Source organism: Vicugna pacos, chromosome 5 (genome assembly GCF_048564905.1).
Source record: "Vicugna pacos chromosome 5, VicPac4, whole genome shotgun sequence".
Lineage (NCBI taxonomy): Eukaryota > Metazoa > Chordata > Mammalia > Artiodactyla > Camelidae > Vicugna > Vicugna pacos.
The window spans coordinates 31,274,805-31,302,367 of NC_132991.1; the positions used below are offsets into that span (position 1 = coordinate 31,274,805).

The 27,563-nt window shown below is 34.9% G+C and overlaps 1 protein-coding gene across 4 annotated transcripts in view; it reads left to right on the forward strand.

Annotated features, from left to right (window-relative positions):
* Positions 1-27,563, forward strand: part of GALNT13 (polypeptide N-acetylgalactosaminyltransferase 13) — a 457,095-nt gene that overhangs the window by 414,316 nt on the left and 15,216 nt on the right. For all 4 annotated transcript variants that reach the window (XM_072960978.1, XM_072960979.1, XM_072960976.1 and 1 more), the window contains exons 10-11: positions 492-631; positions 12,388-12,486. In XM_072960978.1, coding sequence (XP_072817079.1) covers positions 492-631; positions 12,388-12,486 — 239 coding nt within the window. The remainder of the gene's footprint in view (positions 1-491; positions 632-12,387; positions 12,487-27,563) is intronic.

Sequence of the window (27,563 nt, forward strand, 5' to 3'; positions counted from 1 at the left end):
AAGTTAGAATATATATGTGCCATCCATTGTGAGGATCATATTTATGTAAATTTCTCATGAAATCCACAAGTGGTAAATAAATGACACTGAATGGAAAATGTGAGCATTAACAAAAACAGTGGAGCTACTGAAATTTTTATTAAAGAGAAACAACCACATTATCATACAGCTCAGTTAAGCTTTGATTATGAGACGCTAAATTAATACAAACTTACACTTAGTTGATTAATTACTCAATCTAAGAAGTACAAGTACTTGGTGATAAATATTTGCATTTGAAAGTCATAACCAATGAAAAAACTTTTTATATCTATTTAATATACTAATTGGATATCAGTGAGAAAATCAGTGTAGTAGCAGCTGCATATGCAATTTAATCTGATGAAATTATAATTATAGAGAAAAAAGCTGATAGCAAAGGAAACAGAATAAAATAGTACTAAAATGAAAATAGCACAAACTAATTTGTGTGTTTCTCTGAACAATTCCAGGTGTTGTCAAAGTGGATTATGGAGATGTGTCAGTCAGAAAAACACTAAGAGAAAATCTGAAGTGTAAGCCCTTTTCTTGGTACCTTGAAAACATCTATCCGGACTCCCAGATCCCAAGACGTTATTACTCACTTGGTGAGGTATGAATTATTTATTATGGTTAAGTTATAAATATATTTTGCAACAGGAGCAATTTCTAAGGAACTCAATTTTTTTTATGTTGTGAATAAAATGCTTTAAGAGTTTTTAAATAGATATTTTAAATGACTTCTCATATATTACAAGGACCATAAAGGTCTACATCACTAAGATCTGTAAAAAGTAAGAACATAGTTTAGGACTAACTGAATAGTGTTTTCTTGGTTTTTTTAACAACAGTTCTAAAACTTCTTGGTCATATGGATCTTAACTCAAAATTTATTGTGTACCTCAAATAGCTTTTGTTTATGTGAGCTATAAGTATTAATATTTACTGTGTTGAAACTGAAAACTTTAAAAATCTACTCATTAATTTATTAAAGATAATGTAATAGCTCATTACATGTTAATTTAAATACCATATCTGAAAAAATAAACCTGTTTTACGAAGCAAAATTAAATAGTAAGAAGACTAGTATCATTTACATTTTTTTAAAATTTCATTAATGTCTGGGCTGATAGAAGATAGCTGGATTCTTTCATCTGCTTTGATATTCAGTCTATTATAATATCACACACCATGCAGCCAACGGAAGACTCCCTGTACATTCACAAGAAGTAAAGGTGAAAACTGCAAGTAATATCTTAATATCATTATTAAAATTATATTGAGTTTGTGGACAGACTCAGAACCCTTAATCTGTACCATTCTTTTTCAAAATGTCTATTATTTTTAGAGAAGAAAATTCAGCTTCATCATAACTATACAAACATATGTTCATAACACATATTCAGTTGCTCCAAATAAGAATTATTCCTTTATGAATTTTATGTTCCATATTGGTAGTTGGCCACTTAAAGGGATTAGGTTTGAGAATCAAAACTAATTTAATATTGGTTGTAACTGAAGCATCTAAACAGCAAAAACATAATGCATTTGGAAAATAATTATTAATGAAGTTTATTCTTTGTTAAACTTACCATTTTTATAGGTCGTAACAGTAGAATATCTGAAAATTCAGAAATCAGTCACATTTTTGGTTCACTTGCCAAAATATCTATGACTTTACCCATTCTATAACTATAATGTAAACATGACTTATGACTAACTAGAAAATAATTGAAGAAAAAATGCAGTTCAGCCCTAGCTGAATTGTTTTTAGAGGCTGTTTTTCCATGCCTTATCAATGCACTATTTGCCAAGTCTCCACTTCCTCATTCACCGTGTAAATATCTCTCTAGAGAATTTTTCAGTTTACATCTACTTAACCTTAATCTGAAGAATGTAGTGCAAAAGTTCACGTGTAATGACACTTTCTAGGTGTAACTTTAGTCACTTACTAGTCCTGTGCCTCTGTTTTTCATTTGTTTCTTTGTTTTTGGAGGGGATGTTGTTGCTGTTTTCAAATACGCAATAGTCAACATTCCCAAGTTAGCACTACTGTCATGGGGACTTTATTTATATTCAATACATAAAATATATGAGAGTGTGTTTTAAACTAGAACACTGTTTGCATGCTAATTATTATAATCTAGTTCTTTTGAAGATCCTCAATAAAATATCTTAAACTCTCATTTCTTTAATGAAAAGTTTGTTGGATCAACTGTGAACCTGACTGTACCTTTAGAACAAGGGAGTTTTTCTATTAGTGTAGAAGAGTATTTCTCCCGCGGTAGTCAATGGACCCAGCTAATGAGTAAACACTGATAACTTTTTTTCTAACAGGAGGTTATGTCCAGGGTCTGTAACAAGACAGATGTGAGTAAAGAGGATTTTTTTGGAAATTCTATGGTGACTCCTAAGAAAGACTCAGGACTCTGAAATAGAGAAAAAGAAACCTTCTTACACTGTTGGGAATGTAAATTGGTGCAGCCACTGTGGAGAACAGTATGGAGGTTCCACAAAAAAAAACAAAAATAGACTTACCATATGATCCAGCAGTTCCATTCCTGGGTGTATGTCCAGAGAAAACTATAATTCAAAGAGATACATGAACCCCAATATTCATAGCAGCACTGTTTACAACAGCCAAAACATGGAAGCAATCAAAATGTCCATTGGTAGATGAATGGATAAACAAGTGATGTGTGTGTGTGTGTGTGTGTGTGTGTGTGCGCGCGTGCGTGCATGCAATGGAATATTCCTCAGCTATAAAAAATAATGATAAAATGCCATTTGCAGCAGCATGGATGGACCTAAAGCTTATCATACTGAGTGAAGTAAGAAAGATAAAGACAAATATCATATGATATCACTTGTATGTGGAATCTAAAAAAAGATATAAATGAACTTATTTACAAAACAGAAATAGACTCACAGATAGAGAAAACAAATTTATGATTACCAATAGGGAAGGTGGGGGAGGGATAAACTAGGAGTTTAGGATTAACATATACACACCACTATACAAAAAATAGGTAACCAACAAGGACAAGGAACTATACTCAATATTTTGCAATAGCCTATAATGGAAAAGAATCTGAAAAAGAATACACACACACACACACACACACATATATATAAATAATTGAATCACTTTGAGGTACACCTGAAACTAACCAACATTGTAAATCAACTATACTTCTGTAAAACATAAAATAAAATAAAATATGTCCTACGTGAGGTGTATAGGTATGCTGTTAACTGCTGTTTCAAAAACACAATAAATTAAAAAATCTGTGATATATTTTAAGTTTTGAACTTTCCGGGATATTAATGTACTGTAGTTTTCCACTTTAAAACCAGCCTTAAAGATATGCAATCCTGTACCTGTTTCCATGGAAACAGAAGGACAAATTCATTAAGCACTACCTCCCAATTCAACTTTGCATACTTACGTATACATAATTTGACAGACATTTGGTAATGAGTCTGGGATGAACTGTTAATGGACAACAGTCATTTACTTAGATCTTTTTCTTATTTACTATCTGTCATTAACTATCATTTAAAAATAAAAAAACTATCTTTCTTTATATATGAATGTACTGTCTCTCAAATAGTTATAGCCTCAGAGTGCATTCAGGGGTCCAAGTTACATCTCAAGAGGACACAATTATTTCGTTGTAGTTCAATTCATATGTACTCCTCACTTCATTTCAAATGAAATTATTAGGATTTAACAATTTACAATCTCCATAAGTTTCCATGTTTATCAAAGCCTAGATATTTAATATTTCAGTGTTTTGGTGAATATAAATATTTTCCTGTCAATTTCTCTCTAAAACTTTCTCAGCTGTATTGAAAGATAGAGGCAAATATGGTATTCAGTTATCGTAATTATCACCAAAGTAATCATCAGTAGATTTATTCATATCAAATAGGTGTATCTTTATTTCTTATGTTTGCATCTTACTCAGGTAATTGAAATATTACTTTACCCAGCCCATGAATTACATGCAATTTCCAATGGGAAGTTAAAAGCTGTGCAATTGCTTTGAACTAAAACCTTTAAGTAGCTTAATGAAGCATGTGCCTTTTAGACTCAGTAAGCAGATCATAATGGAATAAGGAAGTAGAGCTTTCTGAAGCATTAAATTCTCTCTTAACTAGCCCTTTAGCTTATGTAGATTTAGCATGCCAACGTCTGATCTTGTAAATAAAAAAGCTAATTCAAGTATAAGATTGAAAAATGTCTTTCTAAAGTAGTAATGTTTCACCCCAAAGTTTTGGCCTATGACAGGCCAGCATTTCAGCAAAAAAAAAAAAAAATGTGTCGTAAGCTATATAGAACACAAGAATATCAGAGGGCAAGAGGAAGGAGAAGAGGATTTCTGGAGCCAAGTGACTTAACTCTTGGGGCTTAAAATTCCCATTTGCATGTTGCTTGGAAGACACTTAAACATTAGGTTCTGCATTTTGTACAGCCTACTTAAGCAGTTCCTTTTCCTCTTGTATTCTTTAACCTTATCAACCAGTTAAGGTCCTTGCCCACACTGACACTATATTCCTTAAATATTGTTAAAGAGCAAATTTAAAAATAGATATTTATGAGGCTGCGAGGCTGCTAGGCTGCAGGGATTAAGGTTAAAATCAGTTACTGCTAAATGCAGAGGCTAAAACACTGAGAGATTTACTCCCTCTGTTGGTAACCAGATCTATTTTTAAATTCACTATCTTTTTGACCCTTTAATAGGCTAACCAGTAAGAAAGCCTCATTTTATAGGACTTACACAAATGAGGGCATTCTCTCTGCTCATGATTATACTTCCAAAACTCTTTGCAAGCTAGTAGCTGATTTTTATTCCAGTGTAAGTAAATATGCACATGTACAGGAGAATATATTGCTCTTCATCAGATATTAACCTTAAAGAATGTTGGGCTGGGAAATCCACCTATGGACAAAATGAGAGTTTATTACCTGGGAATTTTTTTTAACTTTACACTGCTGATAGACTAGAGTTAATTCTAATTTTATTATTCAAATCTATATTGCCAAAAACAACTGCAAGAAACTACATTCCAATTAGGCATTTATGAATTCTCCTAGGATTCTTGTTTATTTTTGTTATCCAACAAAATAAATGAAATTGTTCAGTAGCTTGTGTTCTCTACTATTTCGTTGAAGGAGGTTAAGGCATCACATGATGAGAATTTTTATATCTCACAGTCAAGGCATCCTAAACCCAGGTCTACATAAGCAAAGTCAGCTTGGATTTGTTAATTGTATAGATCTTGCAAATCTATATAAAATCATCCTTCTGATTTATTCACAATTTGGTAGAAAGAAAATATACTTAAATACATATTCACTAGAGCAATTATAATATGGAAATATTAACGTTAAACTTTGGAATTCACTGTAAATGTGCCCATTTCCTTCCTTACAAAATAAAGAGAAACCAAATGAGGTTGACATATTTAAAATAACGATAATGAGTAACATAATGTGCATTTGAAGGACAAGCATGTGTTGGAGTAATTAAACCCCCCCCCCCCAAAAAAAGCTAGTTGAAGCTTAGACTCTTATTTTAGAAAGAATTTTACATATAAGTTTTGAAATGCAAAGGTGGGGGTCGGAGTATGTGACTCCTGGTTAGAGTTGGAGTTCCCGCTGTTGCTTGCTGTGACAGTCCAGCAGAGGGAGCAAAAGCTAATGAACAAGCCATATAAAAGGTAAGAACATTACCCTTCATAACTGCTGATAAGTAGAAACATTTAGAAAAAGGTTGCTGATTTCAGACATCAAAACACAAGTGGGAAAAATACTCTCAAGTTTATGTCATTACAAATTGTCCTCAGTCAGTAAAAGATGATGTGTAAACAAAGAAATCACAAAGCAGACAGCAATGTTAAAACTATACTGGCCCAATGCAACACATTCAAAGCTGTACCATAATGCAAAAAATGAGTCACAAGAATTTTCCAGAACTTAGATCTACCAGTGTGCTCTACTTATGTTGATAGAGGTCAGAATCTGTAAGGAGTTTCTAGTGTAAGGAGTTTCTAGTTTTTCAGTGTTTGTTTGCCTAGATTTTTCTCAGGATTAGTGAATGGCATGGTCAAGTAACTGGTGTTGTCAGGTAACACGATACCAGTGACAAAGTCAGGGTCTTTACTGAAATTTCACTTCTTTGCTTCAACAGTGTTCTTTGGGAATATATATTTGCCTGAGTTCCAGGGTGTTCCTAGAAAGTAAGAAATCGCACAAAACCATCCTAAATCTGGTCGTCCTTTGCCTCTCAGAAGATGAGATGCATAGTTTGAACCTTCTGGTATGCCAGTATCTTGTGATGTGCGTGAAGATTTGCTTGTTGAAGATTGTCAGGAGACACTAGAGCCCATTTTTATATCTGAAGAAAATATTACAGATGCCCACAGTGTTGGGCTTATTGACTTGAGAATAAATTGATGTACACCAAGCTGCCTTCTAAGTGTGCGTGGATTTTTAAAACTCTGGTTATCAGAGGACTACTAGCAAAAACCTCTCCCATTGTCTCTGTCCAGATGGTATGTCTCTCGTAATTTTGTAAGATAGGTATTATAACCCTGTTCACTGACAGTCCATCCTCCATCATATTTGTATCTGATGTCATCCTGACAATAGCCAGAAATCGGGTTTTTTTGGACCTCGGCCCAACAACAAACTGGAGAACACTTTGCTTCTAGTCTCTGGCCACTTTCATGTTCACGTGTCTTCACCACTGTCTGGATTCCCTGTCATTTACCTTTACTTCTGTTCTACTAGACTTAAAAATCCAGGACTCCATTCTGACAAATACTGCCTGTCTGTCTGGATGTCAGGATTAGGCAATTCCCAAACTCATTAAAACAACTTTCAATTATTTATTTGGGCAAACTACTTAACCTCTTTGTATCTTAAGGTTTTCACGAGTAAAATGGAGATAATAGGTTGATTTTAAATTAGCGATTACACATAAGTGCTTGGAATGGTTCATGGCACATACAGTACAACACTAGAAAATTATTATTATTATGGTGGTGGGGCGGTTGTCTTCCCTGCCTCATTCTGACTGCTTTCCTAAACCAATGACTCCTGTCTGTGTCTCGCCTCCTAGAACCCATGTCCAGCTGGCCTCATCAGACCTGACTTGCACTCCTATATTGAACCCTCTTCACACCTGCTACATCCTAAGGGACAAATAATATTACATGTCTTGAAACTGCCAAACCACTCTGTAGAAAAGTTAGAACATATCAGAACTAGAACAGGCTCTTTTTCATGCAGTCCCCAAAATGAGTCTCTTCTGGAATTCTGAAAAAATAATGGCAGCAGTGACACAGTGTTTGAATCTCTTTGAATTCCCCCAATAAAGCAGAGAGAGAGCATCCAGCACAGCAAAACCAAAAACTGACGGACAACATCAGCAATGAAATTAGGTGACAAAGTAGGCTCACCAATCCCAAAATATGGCCTGTCAAATTCATGACCATATGATACTACAATCTTGGCAAGAGAAAAAAGCAAGCAATGGGGTTTCTGATGGAAATGCAACCAGCTTAACACCTGAATTGCCAACAGATACTCATGAGAAATGATTTCAGGCCAATTTGATAATAGTAACTGAAACTGAGAGAAGTATTTTCATACAATCCAACTTGCTAGTCAGTGAAAAGTCTCCTCTCTAATCTCTGATGGGTCTAAACACTCTCCAGCCTGTGAATTCTTAAAACTTACTAGCTGAAGCTCCTTCTCAGGAGAAACTTCAAGGAATAAAATCCAAATTGAGGAGGTAGGTACAAAGGGACAAAGAAAATGGAAAGTTCAGATAAAACTGGGAGAGGTGAAGAGAGCCAGGAGATCTCAAAAAATAGAAGGCAACTTTTTTCAACTCTTCAAAAAAGTACAGGAACAGACTAGACTTGTGAAGTTAGAAATGGTCTTCTGTGTAAACATTTCCTGTCAGAGACAGCTGGAAACATTTATCCTTAAACATCCCCACTGGGTAAAGGAGAAATCAGCTTTGCTATGAAAACCTCCTTAACTTTCCACCAGAGTTTTCAAAATGATTCACAAAATAAATAGGCTTCCAGCAAGCAACTACTCCATTGTGTTCTCCTGATACAGGGAATTTCAGCCCTGATTATACATTTGAATTATCGGGGGCACTTTAAATTACATTCTGGTCCTACTCCAGACCATTTGGATCAGAATCTATGAGGGTGAAGCAAAGCAGAAGTGTATTCTAAAAGCTTTTGAGGTGTTATTAGGCAGCCCAGGTGGGAACCACTGAAAAAGTTACTTCAAAAAGGAAAAGTACTTGTAATGTCACCATTCGACACCAAGACACTGTATACCATCCTCCAGAATGGTGGTTGCCAAACTTCGTACGTTGGAATGACCTGGGGAAATTTAAAAATGCCTGATGGCCATATTATCTCGTATACCAATGAAATGGGAATGTCATAAGAATGTCTGTGCTTGGGTACCAGCCGTCAGAGGAGTTTAAAGATGCCAAGTGATTCTGCCCTCTCCCCCCCCAAAAAATGAAAGAAATTATCTCCTGATCAAATCCTCCCTCTTAAAAGATCAAGAGAATTGGTTTCATGCCAAAAAAAAAAAAAAAGGTAAGGAAAAGAAAAGGATAAGAATAATGACAATAAAGAGTAGAATATCTCTACAAAAAAATGAAAGCACACCAAAACTTTATGCTCATAAGACAGAGGAAAATTGTAACCTAATATTTCAAAATGAACTGAGGCAAATTTTATAATGATAAAATATATAAAAGAACAACATAAATCAAATTTAGAAGGCCCTCTGCAACAAGGGACTGAAATGTGGGAAACAATTAGAAATTAAAGAATGAAACATTTCAGAAATGAAGGCTGAACCTGAAAGAACACATGAAGTTAATTACTCCACAAGAAAGAGTTTTAGAGGGGAAAGGAGGAAATGTTTAAAAATAAAAAAAAAGAAAGAAAGACAAAACTACTGAAAAGAGAGTGACATTTATAGAAGGTAAGCAAGAAGATTCAAAATAACAGGATTTCCTAATGAGAAAAATTTCAAAGCAATGAAACAAAATTAACATTAACTCAATATTTGTTCCATTCAATAAGATTCAATTATATATAATACAATATATTTATGTCTTGAAAATAAAACTGGAACTATATATTAAAATGGAACACCACATAAGTAGAAGAGTGAAACAGGATGCATATTAAGATACATTCTAGTAAATTTGTTGGACTTAGTTTGGCATTCAGGCAAATAAATATCTCTAAGAATAAGGGAAACAAAACCAGATTATCATCAGACTTTACAAAAGCAACTATTTATGCTGGAAGTGAATAGAGAAACATTTTAAAGACACCCAAGGAAATATAATGTGAGCCAAGGATTTCAGATCCACCAAAATGATTTTCAAGTATAAAGACCACAGATATAATTATTAACATGTATGAACTCAGAATATTGGTCCCAATAATTGGGAACATCATTCACCCACTTGATCAGTCCAAAACCTTAGAATGCTTCATAATGTCTTTTTATTTTTTCTTTCCTAGCTCATGTCCAGTTCAACTGCAAGGACTACTGGCTACCTTAAAAACATCCCAAATTTGACCTCCCCAACTCCATTGTTATCCTGCTCTTCCAAGTAACAGTCATCTCTTGCTGGGGTGACTCAATAGTCCCCTTATTTGCTTCTCTACTCCCAGTCTTGCCTCCCTCTAATCTGGTCTCCATACAGCAGCCAGAATAAATTATTAACATTTCACCCTTATGCTCAAAAACCTATGATTCCTTACATTGGTCAGTTCTGGAGACCTCTCTAATCTGCCCCTTTGCTCACAGCACCCTGGTCACATTGTCAGGCCCATGTTTCACTCAGTTTTCTTAGCTGCAGGGAGCATCCATCTGCTGTTCCTCTTTCTGGAATATTCTTCCATAGGTGGAAATAGGGCTGCACTCTCCCTTCGGTGAGGTATCTTTCCGGGTATCAATTTCTCCCAGTGGCCTTTCCTGGCCCCAAGCAGTATCCCTTCTGTCAGTTTCTCAACCCTTCCTGTGCTTTGTATTTCTTTCTAGGACTTCCTGATATTTTGACATATTACAAATGTATTTGTTTATTGCACGCCTCCCTTCTACAATGAAAACTCACGATGGCTATGTTTACTTTTTCACATCTGCATCCTCAACACCTCAAATGGTGCTTGGCATGAAGTAAATGTTTTCTCAATAATGTTTGTTGAGTGAATACATGGATGAATTCATAAGAGATATTACGGGCCAAAAAACCAAAGTATACCTATTATATAAAATAGATCAATAATAGGTTGTTACTGGGGAAAGTATTTTGGAAGTATTCTTAAATTTTGTGCTTAATTTGTCAAAGAGGAGGATAATACACATTTACCTTATGTCCCTTCAAAATGCTACTATCAGAGTTTTACTGGACTAAATATTGGTTTAAATCTTATGTTGTCCATTAAAGGGGGGGAAACCTTACAAATGATTCAGCCTGTAACTCCTGTAACTTTTAACTAGTATCTATTCAAGTACCATGCACCTTTAAGTCAGACTGCATAGTTTACATCTAAAGGTGAATTAATCATTTTGTGAGACAGTTAACTCCTCTATGTATTAGAGTATTACACTATTTTACGCTTTTTTAGGATGAGAAATAATAATAAGAACAAATAATTTATTGTTTCTCAAGAAGTCTACCTTTTATAAAAAGCTAACAAGAAAAGTCTGATGTAAGGGATTTTGAAATAATTCAACTGATATGTTATATATTGGTCAGACAATGCGAAACATAGGCAGACTAATTTACTACATCATGTATCAATTTTTACCTTCTTCAATCCAGTCCAGCTACAGTTCCTAAAAAATCTTTAGCCTATAGATTCAGTCTACTCCAAAGCCTGAACCAACCTAAATCAGACTGAGAGTCCATTTCAGCCCTAAACCCACCAGTATGGGACTCAGGCATGATTTTGCCTCCTGTGCTTGTAACCTTCCCCACTAATATTCACAGTGTATTCTGCCCTTTCTATGGGTTGCTGCTCAGATTTCTTGATGAAAGGGTCTATAATTCTGCTCTAAATCTCAAGCCATTGGCACAGGGCTTGACCACTCTACTTAGCTCTGTGCAACCGTTACCAAGTGTGAATTCCAATCCCCACTATTCTCAGTTGCTAACTGGAGCCTTACTGCAGATCACACCACTCTTCCCAACTCTAGGAACAACACTGCCTGACCATGGGGTTCTGCACCATACAGAAAAGTGAACTATATAAACGTAATCCAGCCTCTATATAAGTTTCTAATCATATTCCTTTGTCAATAGGGAGAAACATGTTCCTAAAGCATAGATCACTAAATGGATATACACAAGTAATGTGTGAGTGAACAACAAAGTATGTGTATCTGAGTAAGAGTCAGAGATAAAAACTTTTTGGAAGCAGAGTAGACAAGCGTAAGAAATACTACTTGGGGTTGAGACTAAGGAAAAAATCTAAAACATTCCACCTATTAGAAAGGTTTTTCTTTTTTGCATTTACTTGGGGTTGATTTAGTAATTTTGGCATCTTTAAACTCAGTAAATGGCTTTTGTGATTAAATTTGGCTCAAATATGTATTAACATTATGTTAATTATGCAACTAATGCAGTGTTTGAATGTAAACCATGAATCTTATGTTTGCAGTTGGCAATTTAATCTTGTTTTTGAGGCATTTTTCATGTGAAATTACCATGTAGCCTTGTAATAGCTTTTCTTAGGGTGAACTGCTTTCCATGAAATTTGGCACTGGGAATAGAAAAAGATGCATGCATATATTTTAGTTAAAGAAATAAACCATGTAATTAATCTTTATTAATGTATAGAATGGAGCATCTAGTAATGAACCAACTTAAAAAACATAAATTTGAATATGTAACTGATTTGTTTCTATTCTTTTGCATATGGCACTATAGGACTTATAAACACACTATGGTTAGTTGAGTGGAATTTGGAAATTGTCTTCATTTTAAAGGGATTTGCGGAAGAATTTCTAATTTGTGATATTAGATGTTTTCTTCTCTTATCAGGGAGTGCTGTAAATAAGGAGTGCCTCTTGACTGGTTGCTGCTTACAATGCCAGCGCTATTCAAGTTTATATGAATAGGAGTTCAGAAACTTGTACCGATCTCAGAATGGGCATAGAAAAATAAAAATAAATATTTACAGCAATGTGTTCTCCTTGGAGGAATTTCCCTACAACCCTGTATTATTTTGTTATCAGTATGCAATTTGAAAATATCAGAAAGATTTTCTGACTTGTATCTTTGTGTGTATTTCCTTTAGATAAGAAATGTTGAAACCAACCAATGTTTAGACAACATGGGCCGCAAGGAAAATGAAAAAGTGGGTATATTCAACTGTCATGGTATGGGAGGAAATCAGGTAAATGCTCCTTTTTTTTAATAGCTTCATATTTTGGGAGAAAAATATTAGTGTGAAAACTATCCAGGCTCACTGCCAATAACAATATGTCTTAGTATAGTGAATTTATGGGCATTCTAATCAAGAATTAATTTGCCTATTTTATTATCCCGAGTATCTTAAGAAGGCACCACAGAATTTAGTAAAAAAAGGCAACATCTTCAATGAGCCAATAGTGAATGAGGACAGCGAAATGTTTCAGACACATCTCATGTTACCATGTCTAAGAAAATGAGGACTACGTTTTATTCTGTCATTAACTAAATCATACAAAATAATCACTCCACAATTATGATGTTTTCACAATGGTGATTATCCTAAACTTCTTTTGAAAATGTTTATGTATTTCATGTTTTCTATGAGTTTGGTTGGTTTAATAACATTTTGAAGTGCACGTCAGATAACATGTCTGTTACATCTGCCTTGGCTGTATGAAGACGCCCTTTGGACCAGGTAAAAATGACTTATACTTGACTGAAGTCTAGGACACCTTTTTTGTGTGTAACAGTCCAATTAATTATCAGAAATGTATCAGACTATAACAAGGATTCTTGTGCTAGCAGTAAGCATCAGAAAGTGGCAATGCAAGGTGGGCCACGTGGAGGTTGCTTGGCTCTGAGTCTTGCTGCCATGGCCACTTTGAAAGACAGAATTTGGAGCTCATGGGAACTTAGAGCAGAGTTTGAGATAGCTGCTCTTCTGCAGACAAGTTGTCTGAAAAGAGTCAAGGAGAAGAACACCAGTGAGTTCTTTATCTAGTGCTTTAGAGTGAACTGAGGAAGGAAAAAATTATCCTATCCAGCACAACATGATAGTTATATTGGCAATGCAGCTGAATGTATCAGGAATCCATAGAGAAAAAGCCAGAGGAAACAGCTCTGTTGAGTTTTGGCACTGTACTTCAAATGGGATTTGTGCAATTCAAGGAAGAACATTAAAAGGCATTTTCTCCCTAATAACAAACGAACAAATAAAAACAACTTAATTATCAAAATCCTAATTAGTGCTCCACAGTTTGCATATAAACAAGAAAAATTTGAGCCAAAAATTTAAACCAAAATTTCTAAATTATAGCATGGAAAAGTGACTTGATGAAAGATGATAAAAACAACAATGTAGGCAGAATGATGACAGAGCATTCAGACACAGTCCAGCTTACTGTATCAATTCACAATGAATGTGAGAGGCTTCTACTACGTAAAACCAGTGGAGTCTTGGTGAATTCAGCCAGAAATGGCAAAAGCTTAACAGTCAGAGGACTGGATGTGTAGGGTTTAATTTTTTCACATAAGAAATCCAAAAGTAATCAATTGTTGATAATTCACACAGATCCTCAGTGATTCCACCAAGAAACCAGAAATTCTCTGTCTTTCCATTCTTCAATCTTTAAAGTTAACTTTTATCATCAGCTGATCACAAGAGGTCTGTTGAAACTCCAGATTCCACATTCAAAGCAGAAAGAAGCTGGGGCAGAGAACAGTTTCAGTAGCCACCTCTGTCCTTTTATTAGGAAAAGCAAATGCCTTCCTTGAGACTCAGTATACCTCAGTATATCTCCATGTATGTCTCTTTGGCCAGAAGTGTGTTACTTGGACGCCTCATGGCACAAAAACACTAAATACTTCACCTCACACTCACACATGGCTGCTTCTCACAGTTTATTCATCATGGCTGTTGGGTGGACATTTAAAAAGGTCTCCCATAATGTGTTTCGACAGCTTATGATAAAAGTTAATTTATCATCTGCATCTGGATTACCTACAGAATTCAAAAAGAGAAACATTTATGAGATCACTCTGACTTCGATGCAGATGAAAATGATGGAGAAAGATCCTCTAGATGGATTATCCTCATGGATTCATTAAGGTGCCATGGTTAGTAGTAAAAAGAATAACCAGTCATATACTTGTATTTGTTTAAATGACATGAAACACCTGGATCATAAACGTTAAAAAATTACATTATTCACTTACAAGTTTTCAAATATCCAGAAATAAGCTACCCTACTCTGCTGTAAACTGCTTGTCGGTGGGGCTATATCTTATTCCTCTCTCCATCTCTAGTACTTGGCACTTGGGATATGGTAGGCACCTAATAGATACTAGCCAAGTAAATAGATGAAGGAATTCATGCTCAGAATAATGGATTTGTACCTTAGTACCATGTAGACATTGCCAAAGAATGCTGTTATTGTCATAATAACCAAAACTATAGAAAGATACCAATCTCAGGGATTCATAAATAAAAGGAAAAAATAAACAATAAGTAAAAAAAAAAACTCAACCCTACATATATTCTAATGTCTCTACATCATCAACTTAATGACAAGATAGAACTTAAAACCAGTATTTGTTTCATCTACATGAAAACTCATTCATGTCTGCAAAGACAAGAATGCGTACTGGAGCCCATTTTGTTATAACACAAATAACGGAGACAAATATTTACCAAGAGGAGAATGCTTAAATAAGTTACGGTCTATCCACAGTATAGAATACTACATAGCCACCAGAATGACAGAGAGGTCTGCATGCATTGTCATCAGAAATTGAAGAGGGAAAAGTAACCCAGAGTACAGCCTATTTTGAGTGATCTCATTTGTGAAAAATGTATGTGAACATTTTCTCTATCTAGTATCTATAACATCTATATTTATATAAATGCTATACAATTTATGAGAAATGTATAGAAATCTAATTGGAATATAAATTATCTCTGGAGAGAAGACTGAGCATTTCATTACCAAATGTATAAAAATTTTCCCTCAATTTTTTTCTCTAAAGATTAGTAAAATTTACAAACAACTAATACCAGCATGGCATATACCAGACACTCAGTACATATTGGTCTATTGCCATTAATTATTCTCTATTATTTCCATGTTTTCTCAATTATTTCTGTTTTAATTCTAAAAGTAAAAACCATCATGTTTATTTAGTGGCTAATGCCAGAGGCAAGATAAAAGTGCAACACACTCAATGGTATTGCTAGGCTCAATAAAATGAACTGCCTCCCCTGTTATTCTAACAATTATATACTATATCCCTTGCAGCTAAGTATATATTATGAAAAAATTAAACCTTCCCATAAAACTCTCTTATGATTTTTGATGAAGCTCAATATTTCTAGGATGATTAATTCTAGGGACATGTTTAAAATTTTGACTTACTTTTAAAAAGAGCAGATCTTAGGATTTTATTCTCAGAGCTACCTTCCCTGTTTTTTTTATTGCTATTCTTTCATGTTACCATGGAAACAGCATCTATTTTTATGGTTATTTAGTTTTGAATTTTTAAAAGTAGCCCCAACCCATAAAAATATTCAAATTTCTTTCTCCTGCTTTTACACAAAAGTCATAGCAAATGTTAATGTTGTTTTTTTTTTTTAGCATTTCCACTCCGTTACATTTCTAAAAGAAGGAGATTTATATTTCTAGACAATTATACCTTTAACCATTTCTCGTTGCAGGGGAGTTCTGGTGGTTTGGGGCTTTTTCTTTTAATTTTGGAGATATCAGGAAGAAATTGACTTTTCAGTAGTTGTTGGAAATATTTTTCTTAAACATTTAGACATTCAGATATCCAGCATGTTGTCCTTTCTTCACTATTAGCGCCTGACACAGTGCTTGGGATATTGTAGGCACCTAATGAAGACCAGTCAAGTAAAGAGAGAAAAGGATGTGTGGACGTTTTTGTAGCAGAACATTGTAAAAAACAAGACAGTAAGTGGATAATTCTTAGGAAATTCACCACTTGATCATCTTGAGGTGCTCTCTTTAAAACCTTAGTAGTAAAAGTCTTCTACCTCAAAGGATAATGACAAAATTCAATAGTCCATTCCTATATGTTCCTGAAATGCTTTCTTTTCATTAGCAAGTAATATCATGATGATCATTAAACATTCTCAAAAGAATGAAAATGAAGAATTTGATTAAAACTTGAACATAAACTTTTACAAGTGAAAAAAAGAATAATTTACTGCTTCAAAGTGTGTTACTAGAAGTTACCGATTGTCTTTTTATACTTCTGAAAAGATGACACAGATTCCTAGAAGCAGTTCCACGTCCCCTATAATGCTAATGACTCAGATTTATAACTTCACCCCCAACTTCTCTCCTGACCTCTGGGATCTACTGCTAATTAATAACTGGGAATCTTTACAGATATTTCAAAACCAGACTGAATGCATTTTTCTTCCCTTTCACACAATCATCCAAAATTAAAATCTGTCATACACACTTCATTTCTATAATTTGATTGGTCCCCAAATCCTGTATCTCTATGAAAATAATCTCCCTTGACTTCTCCCTCTAAGTTCCTTTAAAACCAGGACCTCTCTCTTTGTCCTAGCCTACATCTTCTTTCACCTGTGTGGTCAAAACTCATTGTTTCCATATATCATATCAATTCCATAAATACATACCATACATGCTACATTAGAATTAAAATCAGATTAAAATCTCCAGCAATTCTTCACTGCCTAAAAATAAAGTACAGATTCCCTAGTTCTGATATACACAGCCCCTCATAATTTCATCCCCTTTCGGCTTTCCAGCCTAGTCTCCCTTGATTTTCTAATAGTTCCTCGTGCTCGGGACACATCTCATAATTCTCCGTTCCCTGCATGCTCTGTGCATATTCATCCCTCTACAATTCACTAATACTGTCCTAATTGCACTATTGGTCAAATACTGCTCCACTCACAAACTTAAGACACGCTCACTGTTTAAAACCCAAGTAATTTAGTTTCTTTTCTGCTGCCTATTGGCTAGCAACTTCTTAACCTAAACAGGGCATATATTTAATGGATAAACTATAATTTATTTAATCAATCCCTTACTGTTTAATCCACAGTGTTATCTGTGAATTTTCATTGTTATAGCCTAGATTCAATGATACCCTTGTAGCTAAAATCTGGTGAGCTCCAATTCATATTTACTACTTTACAAATAATGTCGGGGAGCAAATTTGCTAGGTCAAAGGTTATGCAACATTAAAAGACTTTTAATATTTAGTGACACATCGTCCTCTTTAACGTTTTACCAATAGGACAAATAGCTAAAACAGGAAGAGGCACTATGATGTACATTTAACATTAATTGCCCCCTTTGATGTTTACAACAATATATGAAGTGCATAGTGTTATCCTGATTTTACTCATGAGTTTAATGGAAGCCTTGAGATGAATAAAGTGATTGAGGTGTAAGAACCTAGAGCCGGGTGATACCATATGCACTGCATCTGTACTGATTCCCAACCACACTCCCCCAGGACTGTGTTCACAGGGGCCAATCCTAACTGGTGTCATACTTTTTTTGTTTGTTTTTCATCTTTGCCAATTTAGTATGGGAGAAATAGTTTATCTTACTTTAAATCATATTTCTAACATTATCAATGCATTTAAGCATTTTTAAAGCATTTTTAAAATTGGCATTAATACTTTATGAATTTCCTAATCACTTTATTAAGTAAGATTATCTTTTGTCATACACATTGCAGATATTTTTCTGACTTGACATTTTGTTCACATTGTGTTTTCACATATAGACTTTTAAATAGTTTATTGATTCAATCAATGTTTGCCTTTTTTCTCTTTTTGATGTCAAAATACCATTCTTTTCTAATGAGGTGCTTTTACATGACACAGACATCATCATAAAGGAGCCAGTATGGAAACTGGTGACTAGGTCTTAGCCTCACTGGGCATACACTAGATCTATTCAAGTATTGACACTGATTTTTATTACAATTTATATAATTGGGTACAAATTAGATTAAGGTAATATTTATAAAACACCATTTTACTTTGATATCAAGTATCAATATAAAAGTTTTAAAAATCCAATGATGCTTCCCTTTGAATTTTAATGTATCGTTAATCAAAAATAGGGAGAAAAGCAGCCTTCTTCCATGTTGTATTTACTCTTTGTAAAGACAAAATTATAAAATGATGGAAAACACTCACATTTTAGCAAATGCATTTATAATGTTTCTCTTTCTCCCTGGAGCCACTCATTTGGAGGGAGCTAGAAAGCACATGGAAACATTCCACGTAATTTATTGCAGTAAATTATTCAGAGCCATTTTTCAAGGTAGCAAGCCTTTAGGGAAGTGCATGCTAGCCATTTATTAAACCCTGTTGTCTGCCAAGATAAAGAAGAGATCATTAGGTCTTATCCATACTTTCATACAAATGTCTCCTCTTCTTTTAAAATGTGATTATTTACACTTATGAAGAATCTAACTTTAAGACAGGTGTATTACGAATTTTGAGAGTAAACACTTTCTCTTTTCATTACAGACCATCTCCTAGAGAAAGCTTAATTATTTTAGTAATGTATTCTAATGTACTCATAGATTGTAATGGATATATTCATTCGACAGATATGTATTCATTTTAGAGTTTACATTTTTATAAGTACTGTAATTACTTACAAGCCTTTTCTACACTAATTTGGTCCCCTTTTAGTAACTTGGACAATGGAATTAAACTTCACCAGGGATTTCACAAAGTAAAATCCTAAATGGCCTGTGGGGAAAAAGGAATATGTACCATTCATTAAATGTCTAAATGAGTTGGATACATGCTAGCTGGAAGAGAGCAGAGTTATTATAACTTCTATAGAAATAGAAATTATTCCAAGAGCCTTTCAGTCTCATTATTGCTTGGCTGGGAATACTTCTTTGGTTTTTCGTTGGCTAATGCTCCTACTGGGAGACTAAAATACACTGAGGATGGAATGGTAAATTGTCTTAGTCTTTCATCCAACAAAACCTGGTTATCCTAGCTTATAACAGACACTCAAGATGAGGTTAGTATATGATGTTAGTAGGAGAAAATATCAAAAGAGGACATTCACATTGACCCAGTTTTTCAGGGGATCATGAGGCGTCTGTTCCTCGAGTCTATCAATACAAGGGTTAGTTTCCTTCCAAGTAAGTCTCAGTAGGGCCTGCTCTCATGGGATCAGTCTGGTGTCAACAGCATCTTCAGGATGCATGTACAAGTCAGTGAGCCCATTATTTCCATGCTACTCTATTTATTCTTTTTTTAAGATTTATTTTATTTATTTATTTATTTATTTATAGAGGAGGCACTGGGGATCGAACCCTGGACCGTGTTGCATGCTAAGCACAAACTCTACCACTTAAACTATACCCTCCCCTCCTCTATTTATTCTTGATTCTTTTCATTTTATTTTCCAAGGAAATAAATCCCCTCTAATTTATCTGTATGGAGCTCCAAAGTCATCCCAACTCCATTGCTGCAAACTGAATAATGCACATTTCTACTTGAATGACCAAGTTTAGCCTCAAACTCAGTATGTCTATCAATAATTAACTCATCTTTCATCCAAAGCCCTTTATCCTTTGATCTTTTATTCATCTATCTTTTACATTTTCCACTCATCTTTTATCACACCCTTCCCTTCTCAAACTAGGCACTAAGCCCTGTGGATTTTTTCTGCTTATCCTTTTTACCTATTTCTTTTTTTTTATTTCATTAACAATTCTACTTTCCAGATCTGGGTCTTGATTGCCTCATATCTGAGTCACTGTGATCATTTTCAGTATAGTCTTCCCAAAGCTCCAGCTTGTCCCCAACTTCACCAGTTGTAGCAGAATCTTTCTCTGTATTTCTTCACTCTCTAAACCTCATTCCTTTCTCCTTTTATCTTCAAATACTTTTTTTCCTGTCTTATGCATAATTCTTCTTGACTCAAAACTCGTCTTAATCATTACCCTGAGTTGCTTCCTTGTTCAAATTATTTTCCAGCCAACGTTTTAGTAAGTTTTATATTAAATGTTTAATGGTATGAATGCAAAAATCTACTATATATGAAGAATATTAAGGTCTTTTGAAGTGATCCTCCCTTTTTTTCCCTTAGAATTCCCTTAAATGTGTATGTACCTAAATTTTACTGAGGACATAAATATTTTAAATTACCATTTGAAGCACTTTGTAATAGATAAACTAATTTTATCTTGGCTTAATCTAGTTGTAAAAGCCACTTATTAGTTTCTAAGTAAGGCAAATAATGTCTGTTTTCCAAATTAACAGTATTGCCTAGCTCACCTTCATATTCAGCAGAAGCCACACAGAACTCACGATTATTTGCTTTGCTGTGCCTGAAATATTTTTATCTTACTGTGTTCCCAATTCTATCCTAGTTATTAAATTCTTACAGTATTGGAAGAAAGTAACAGGTAAGGGTATTCCTAGGTTTTTTTTCGTTTCCTTCCAAATATGAAAACTTGTTTTGGGGGGAAAGAAAAGATACACAATGAAGTCTAGATAACATAAAACTGGATAAGAAATTTATGTTCAAATATTTGACTGACTAATGCAAGGATGAGAAAACAAAATTTAGAAGGAAAATAAATCTAAGAAATCTGCAAGTCAAACGTCAAAATGTCAGGTATAGTATTTTATAGCACCAAGATTTTTTTTTAATAGCACCAAGATTTTTAAAGCATTCTTTGTTTAAACTCATCAACTTTTAAAAGAAGTCATCCTATGTAAGATTTTATTGAAGATAACTCAAAGTGAGACTAATCAAATGCAAGAACATGGCTAAAAACAAAATGTTTTAAATACTTCATTTGTTCACTACTAACTATATATATCCCATGTATATTTTGCCTTGTTAGAAATGTACACATAATAACAGTGACAAGATATCAACCAATATCTTTCATATTTTAATGGCCCTAATTATATTTTTTTTGTTAAAAAGGAATTTTATCTAATATATAACTGTCATTTTCCTGTATAAACTATGAAGGACAAATCCTCCTAATTTTTATTAGGTAATTCTTCTAGTTAATAATCTATTCTCATCTTTAAAAACTATTGCTTTTATTTATACAGAAATATGCCAATGTTTCTCCTTTTCACAGAACATTTATTTTTTCCCATATTTTTCTAGGATTATTTGCATCCTACACTAAATTAAAACACAGATCAGCTGTATGAGTTGGTTTAGTTATTATTATTAGTTTTAAGCTCTTTATGGGTAGACCATGAATGCCTGGTCCCAGCAGCCTATGGAGGTGATGGGAGTGGAAGCTATATTGAACACTACTAGAGTAGACATCTGCAGGTGCTTTAAATATGTATATATAATATGATTTTCAAAACCACCCCAATAAGAAGGAATCATAATTAGGTTATATACTTCAGATACTCTACTACCCTACACCATACTTGATCTAAATCAGCTTTGGTGAGAAGTCAAGATGATATCAGAAGATTTGAGTGTTAAAATCCCTCTGTGACTCTTAACCTACTTGGGCTGCTACAACAGAATCCCATAGACTGAGTGAATTAAACAATAGACATTTATTTTCTCACGGTTGAAGGCTGGAAGTCAGAGATCAGAACGCCAGCATGGTTGGGTTCTGGTGAGGGTCCTCTTTCTGGCTTGCACACACCCACTTTCTTGCTTCCTCATCACATGGCAGAGAGCAACAGAGCTCTGGTCTCTTCTTATAAAAGCACTAATCCCATCATGAGGTCCCACCCTCATGGTCTCATCTAAACCTAATTACTTCCCAAAGGCCCCACCTCCAAATACCATCACATAGTGAATTACAGTTCAACATGTGAATTGGGGGTGGCAGGAAGGACAAACATTCAGTCCATAGCAGGGGTGTTATGAAGTCCCTTGTCCTTTCCTGCCCTCAGTTTCAAATACTGTAAATTGATATGGTTGAACTGGATGTTCATCAGTTAATATTCTTTATCTCTATTGTTGGACAGGCAAGAGCAGTAAGACCAGATGTTTGTGAAATCTGTGGTCTGGTGACAGGGGACATGAATTTAGAAAGCTTGAAATTAGGGGAAAAAAATTAGAAAACAAATTCTTTTACAAGATATCTCAGAGCAATGTGAAAATCTTGAGCAACCTACCAGTTACCAAAACCTAACGATTTAAAGGGGGAAAAAAAAAGAAACCTGTTAATCCAGAATTCATTGAACAGTGTATATATACCCAGTAATATATGGGCACCAAAAGGAATAAAAAATATACACTTAAAACTTGAGCTCTTTTTTGTATATAAGGAAGTCGGTACAATGCTGCCTGTTACATGACAGAGTCCTTCCCATGGGTACCCCTAAGAAAATTCCATGATGCACTAAGTATTGGAAAGAGTTGCTTGCCTTCTGAGAAAGATTTATATTCTTTTCTACTCCAAATACATGGTTCACCCAGAGACAATAATTCAATAATATTGATTATAAAATGAATCATATTTTGTGGACAAGTATTTATACTGACGTCATACTTGGATTCTTTTTGTTATATTACCACTGTTTTTGTAGATAGATTTTGTCTCTCTTATCTTTCTCTATGTAGGAATATACATTATATAGATAATATATATGTAAAATTCTGTTTAAGTCCACTTCCACTTTTTAACAAGATCAATTATAAATTAAGTAAACAGGCATACAGTCCCTACACTCAGTCTCAATGGGAATACAAAATAATGATTCTTGAAATAAAGAATTTTTGTACTGTTGTACAAGAGGCATTCAGAAAAAGATCTGATAAGGACAGGGTGGGCCTAAAAGGCTTCGCAGAGCTGTCAGGGAGCACAGAGAATGGAGTGTGTGTGAGGACAGCGAGACACTGGCCTAAATGGAGAAGAAGGCCTGGACTAGGGAGAGTGGAAAATTAAGTTTTATAAGTAGTGGAACTAAGATTTTAATAGACTGTAAATGCCAAGCAAGGAAATTCTGACTTGAGGGGACAAAAGAAACAATGAGGTTCAGACTGAAAAGGTTGTCAAAGGCTAGCTTGTCACCTGTTTCTAATACAACCTCTTGAGAATACTTGTGCATGCACTGTTGCTATTAAAAATGACATGGTGAATGTGGTCAAAATGAAAAGGGCTTTTTATTCTTGTTATTTAGGACCCAAGTATAATTTCACCACAAGCAGGGACAGACTGTAGAACTTTTTTTTTTTCAGTTCATTTCTTTTGTTCTGTTATCAAAGGACTTGATCCAATACTGAGCAAGAAGCTATATGCAGTATGTACAGAAATGCTACCTTTCCATTAAAGGAAAAAAAGCTTCAGTGGGTTACCATGGAAACAGCCTAGCGTCCATTCCAACTTCTAATAAAGAATCTTAGTCTTCTAATGAAAACCTACCAGACAGATATATTACTACTACATCTCTCTAGCTGCTAACTTTCTAAATAGATTTTGAGATGTTCTTTTTATTTAAAAGAAGTAAAATGTAGGTATCCGGCTGGGATATACAGAAATTGTTTATTTTGTTTTAAGAGGTACAAAAAACAACACCTGGCAAATTCAGAGGTGCATTTTATTGTCATTGCAATACCAAAGAATAATCGAAGTGGTCTCTGTAGGTCACAGTGGCCAGTGTTCAATCCACATCTTATACTGATAAGACCAAGTGCCATTTCTAGGTGGTAGAAATGGTCACGTTGCAATCTGCTCACTAAAGAGAATTTTCTTCATTCAGTGAGTGAAACAGTGGCCCATGAGGCAGATTTATTTTTTACTATGAGAATCTTAATGTATTACATATAAATCTGACATAAAAGCATGACCTCGAGTTTTAGACTGAAGTTTTTAGAGACATGTTAATACTGATCTCTGAGATCTCCTATAGAGAAGAATTCCAAAGAGTTTATGTATGTCGACAGCCCCCCTTCCAGAATATGGAATTTAACTCTCCTCCCTGCTTGTGTGAGGGCTGTGTTTATTGACTTTCAAAGAGTAGAACACAGAAGGGGGTGGTGGTGACTTTCCAGTGGAGAAACGTGGCAGATGCTACCTTAGGTAGGTGGTCAAGTTTTTATGTTGTGAGTCACGTTAACACCATGTACCCTTGATAAAATGTGAGAATGGCACTTCCCCTTTGTGATCTTCCTCCCAAACACCTGTAACCCCAATCTAACCATGAGATGAACATTATACAAACCCAAACTGGGGTGCATTCCATAAAACCCTTAACTAGTGCTCCTCAAAACTGCCAGTCATCAAAAAAGATTAAAGTCCAAGCACCTGTCAGAGCTGGCTAAGGCGATATGACCACTGAATGCAATGTGGTGTCCTGGGTGGGATCCTGGAAAAATGACATGGGGTCATATGGGATCTTTAAGGAAAAAGTTGGGAAATCTGGATAAAGATTGGAGTTTAATTTTTCAAATGTTCCAGAAGAAATGTTAAGTGTGTGAAAAGAGCATGGGATTTGGGCCTGATAGACCACAGTTCATAGGCAGGCTCTCCCATTTGCAATCTGAGTGACTAGGAATTCATTTAACATTCTCAAGCCTCATATTCCTTATTTGAAAAAGAGAAATGATCACGCTAACCCTGAAAAGTTATTGAAGAAACATACAATTTATGATATGTACTGTATCATCTTTCCTATACTAATATTTAAGATGACTGCTATCTTGCCAAGCACACAGCAAGTTATCCCAAAATATTTAGTGTCTCTCCTTCCACCTACTTCCAGACCAGTATCCAAAGGCCAGAATCTCTGTTCCTTTGCCTGATGATTTTCTCTGCCAGTGACTTCTTTGCCCAAATAGTCACACCTGGGGGATTAATCACCCCTACTTCCTGGAAGCACACCTCAAGCAAAAGCAGAGGGCAGGTGGTATAATGATCCCAGCTCCTTCACCCTTCCAGGTAACTGAATCTGAGGTTTGCTCTGTACTGTTTCCTAGAGACCCGCAGCAGGATCCAGCCCCAGCTGCGCACAGTGTAACGAACTGGTAACGTCCCCTTTACTGGCTGCTTTGCCTTCACTGCACTCTGACTAGTCTTTCTTGGGATCATCTACCTACTTAAGACCACTCGCACTTGAATCCTTGTTTAATGTCAGCTTTCGGAGGAAGCCAAACTAAATTGATCTTAGTTGGCAGCAATGACAAATGCCATAAGTAGGATTTCTTTAAGCTTGAAACCACCTAGAAAAATTCAGTATTATTGCATTGGTGCAAATGTTGTAGTAATATTATGGAGGTGAATTTTTTATAATTCTGTCTAATTTAAATTAACTAATAGTTTACCTTTATAGATAAGAGGCAGTTATAACTATTAATAAGAGTATCTTTGTGCTATCTAAGAACATTATAATTTGCCTCTTGAGACTTTTTAATATATTGAATAATTTTTCTCTAATAATATGCCACATACTACAGTTTTAGGACATGCTTAATAATACAATATATGTGAAAAGCTTTTGAAATATTAGAAAAATATATTCAGAAATGATGTCACATACAGGGTGTTATACAGGGCATGTACACTAGGGGACAGGAATCTGAAAAACAATATCTGTATACAAGCATGATCTAGTGAGGTTTCTTTTGGAAGGAATTCCTATTGGGCTTAAATTTGCAACTTATATTCTTCAGTATTACAATAGTAAAATATGAGTAAATATTTGGAAAACATTCAAGAATAGATTTCTCAAACTGTAGACGTCCTTTAAAACCTTTCAAGGCAAAATATTGAACATACATAAACTTTTCCATCAGTAGTGCTTAAAATGGGAGAATTTAATAATGAAGTAGAAAGAAAATAGTAGTATCAGTCACATTTTGTTACTGTATTAGTGAATTCTACTTATTACATTATTTTATTCTCATGCTCTGTTTTCCACAAAGTGGAGTGGACTAGAGAATTCCAAAAACAAACTGTTTTCATTAATTCAGTAAATAATTACTGGACACATAATCTTCTCCTAGAATTGTCTCCATAGGTATTCAAAATATATCTTTAACATTGTTATTGGGGCAGCAAGTTTTAAAAAATAAAACAAAAAGACAAGATATGCCTGGAGTTTGCACAGATGATAATACTATGTTAGGTGGGTTAAGTACTGTGTTTAGAATTGAATGTATTACCTCATTCAATCTCTGAAACATCCCAGGAAAAAAGGGGCATCTTTATCCCTTTTCCCAGATGGGGAAGCTAAAATTTTGACAATGGCTCACAGGCACTGTGATTCTGATGAGTGTGGAGGAAGGTCCCAAACCCATCTGTGTCATTTTCCAAAGCCCACTGTTTTCATGCTGTCCTGCTCCAAAGATTTATAGAGATAATTCCATACCTGCAATACAGTGCAAATAAGCTATCTGGGTAAGTGTAATCACAAAAATAAATCAAAATAAAAAATCACATGAAGACTGAAGAATCTACTAAGACTTTAAGGATGTGGTCTTTTCCTGGACAAAGTGGAATGGGTAGTCCTACTGGTAATGAACAGCACGTACCAGGTAAGGGATGGAAGAATGAGGGGACCTGCTGAGCACAAACAGGGAAATATCAAATTGTTACATATAGTTACATGCAAGTAAAAGGAGAAAGAGTTAGTCTTCATAGGTGATGTTGAGGACAAGTTGGAAATACTGAACTTGAGGTACACACCTGTTTTTAACAACAGTCTTTTAGAGCATTCAAACTGTAAAAGACCATAGATATTACGTAGGCATGTAAGCTAAGGGTACACAGCTGGATGCTACCTACTTCTCCTTACCCTCCTCTACACAAACCACTGAGATAACATGCTAGAAAGTCTGAAATCAAATAAGAGAGAAAAAGCTCCTGTGTGAGAGCAAAAGTTTCTTTACTTGGCATCCCCATTGATGAATTCAACTCCATCTATGCACTCTCCATGCTAATTTTAGGACCGTGTGATATACAGTAAGAACTTGTTTAAAAATAAATCACATTGCTAAATGTCAAATTTTTATGGATAAACAATTTTCCTTCTTATTTCACTATAAATGTTCTTGGGCTGCTTTTACAGAATGAGGGAAAAAACTATCATGGTATATTTATTTTCTTATAGTTTATCCTTCTGGATAGTTGTGAACAGATTTCTCAAATTGACTGTACTTAAAATACCTAAGGAGGACACCCCCGGCCCCCACTGTCCCGAGGGCCCAAAGCTCCACAATGGTATGTAAGGAACAGTATAGTCAAGTGGCAGAACAATGGCAGTGAGCCTGGGGTCCAGACAGACCTCTGTGACTAAGCAGC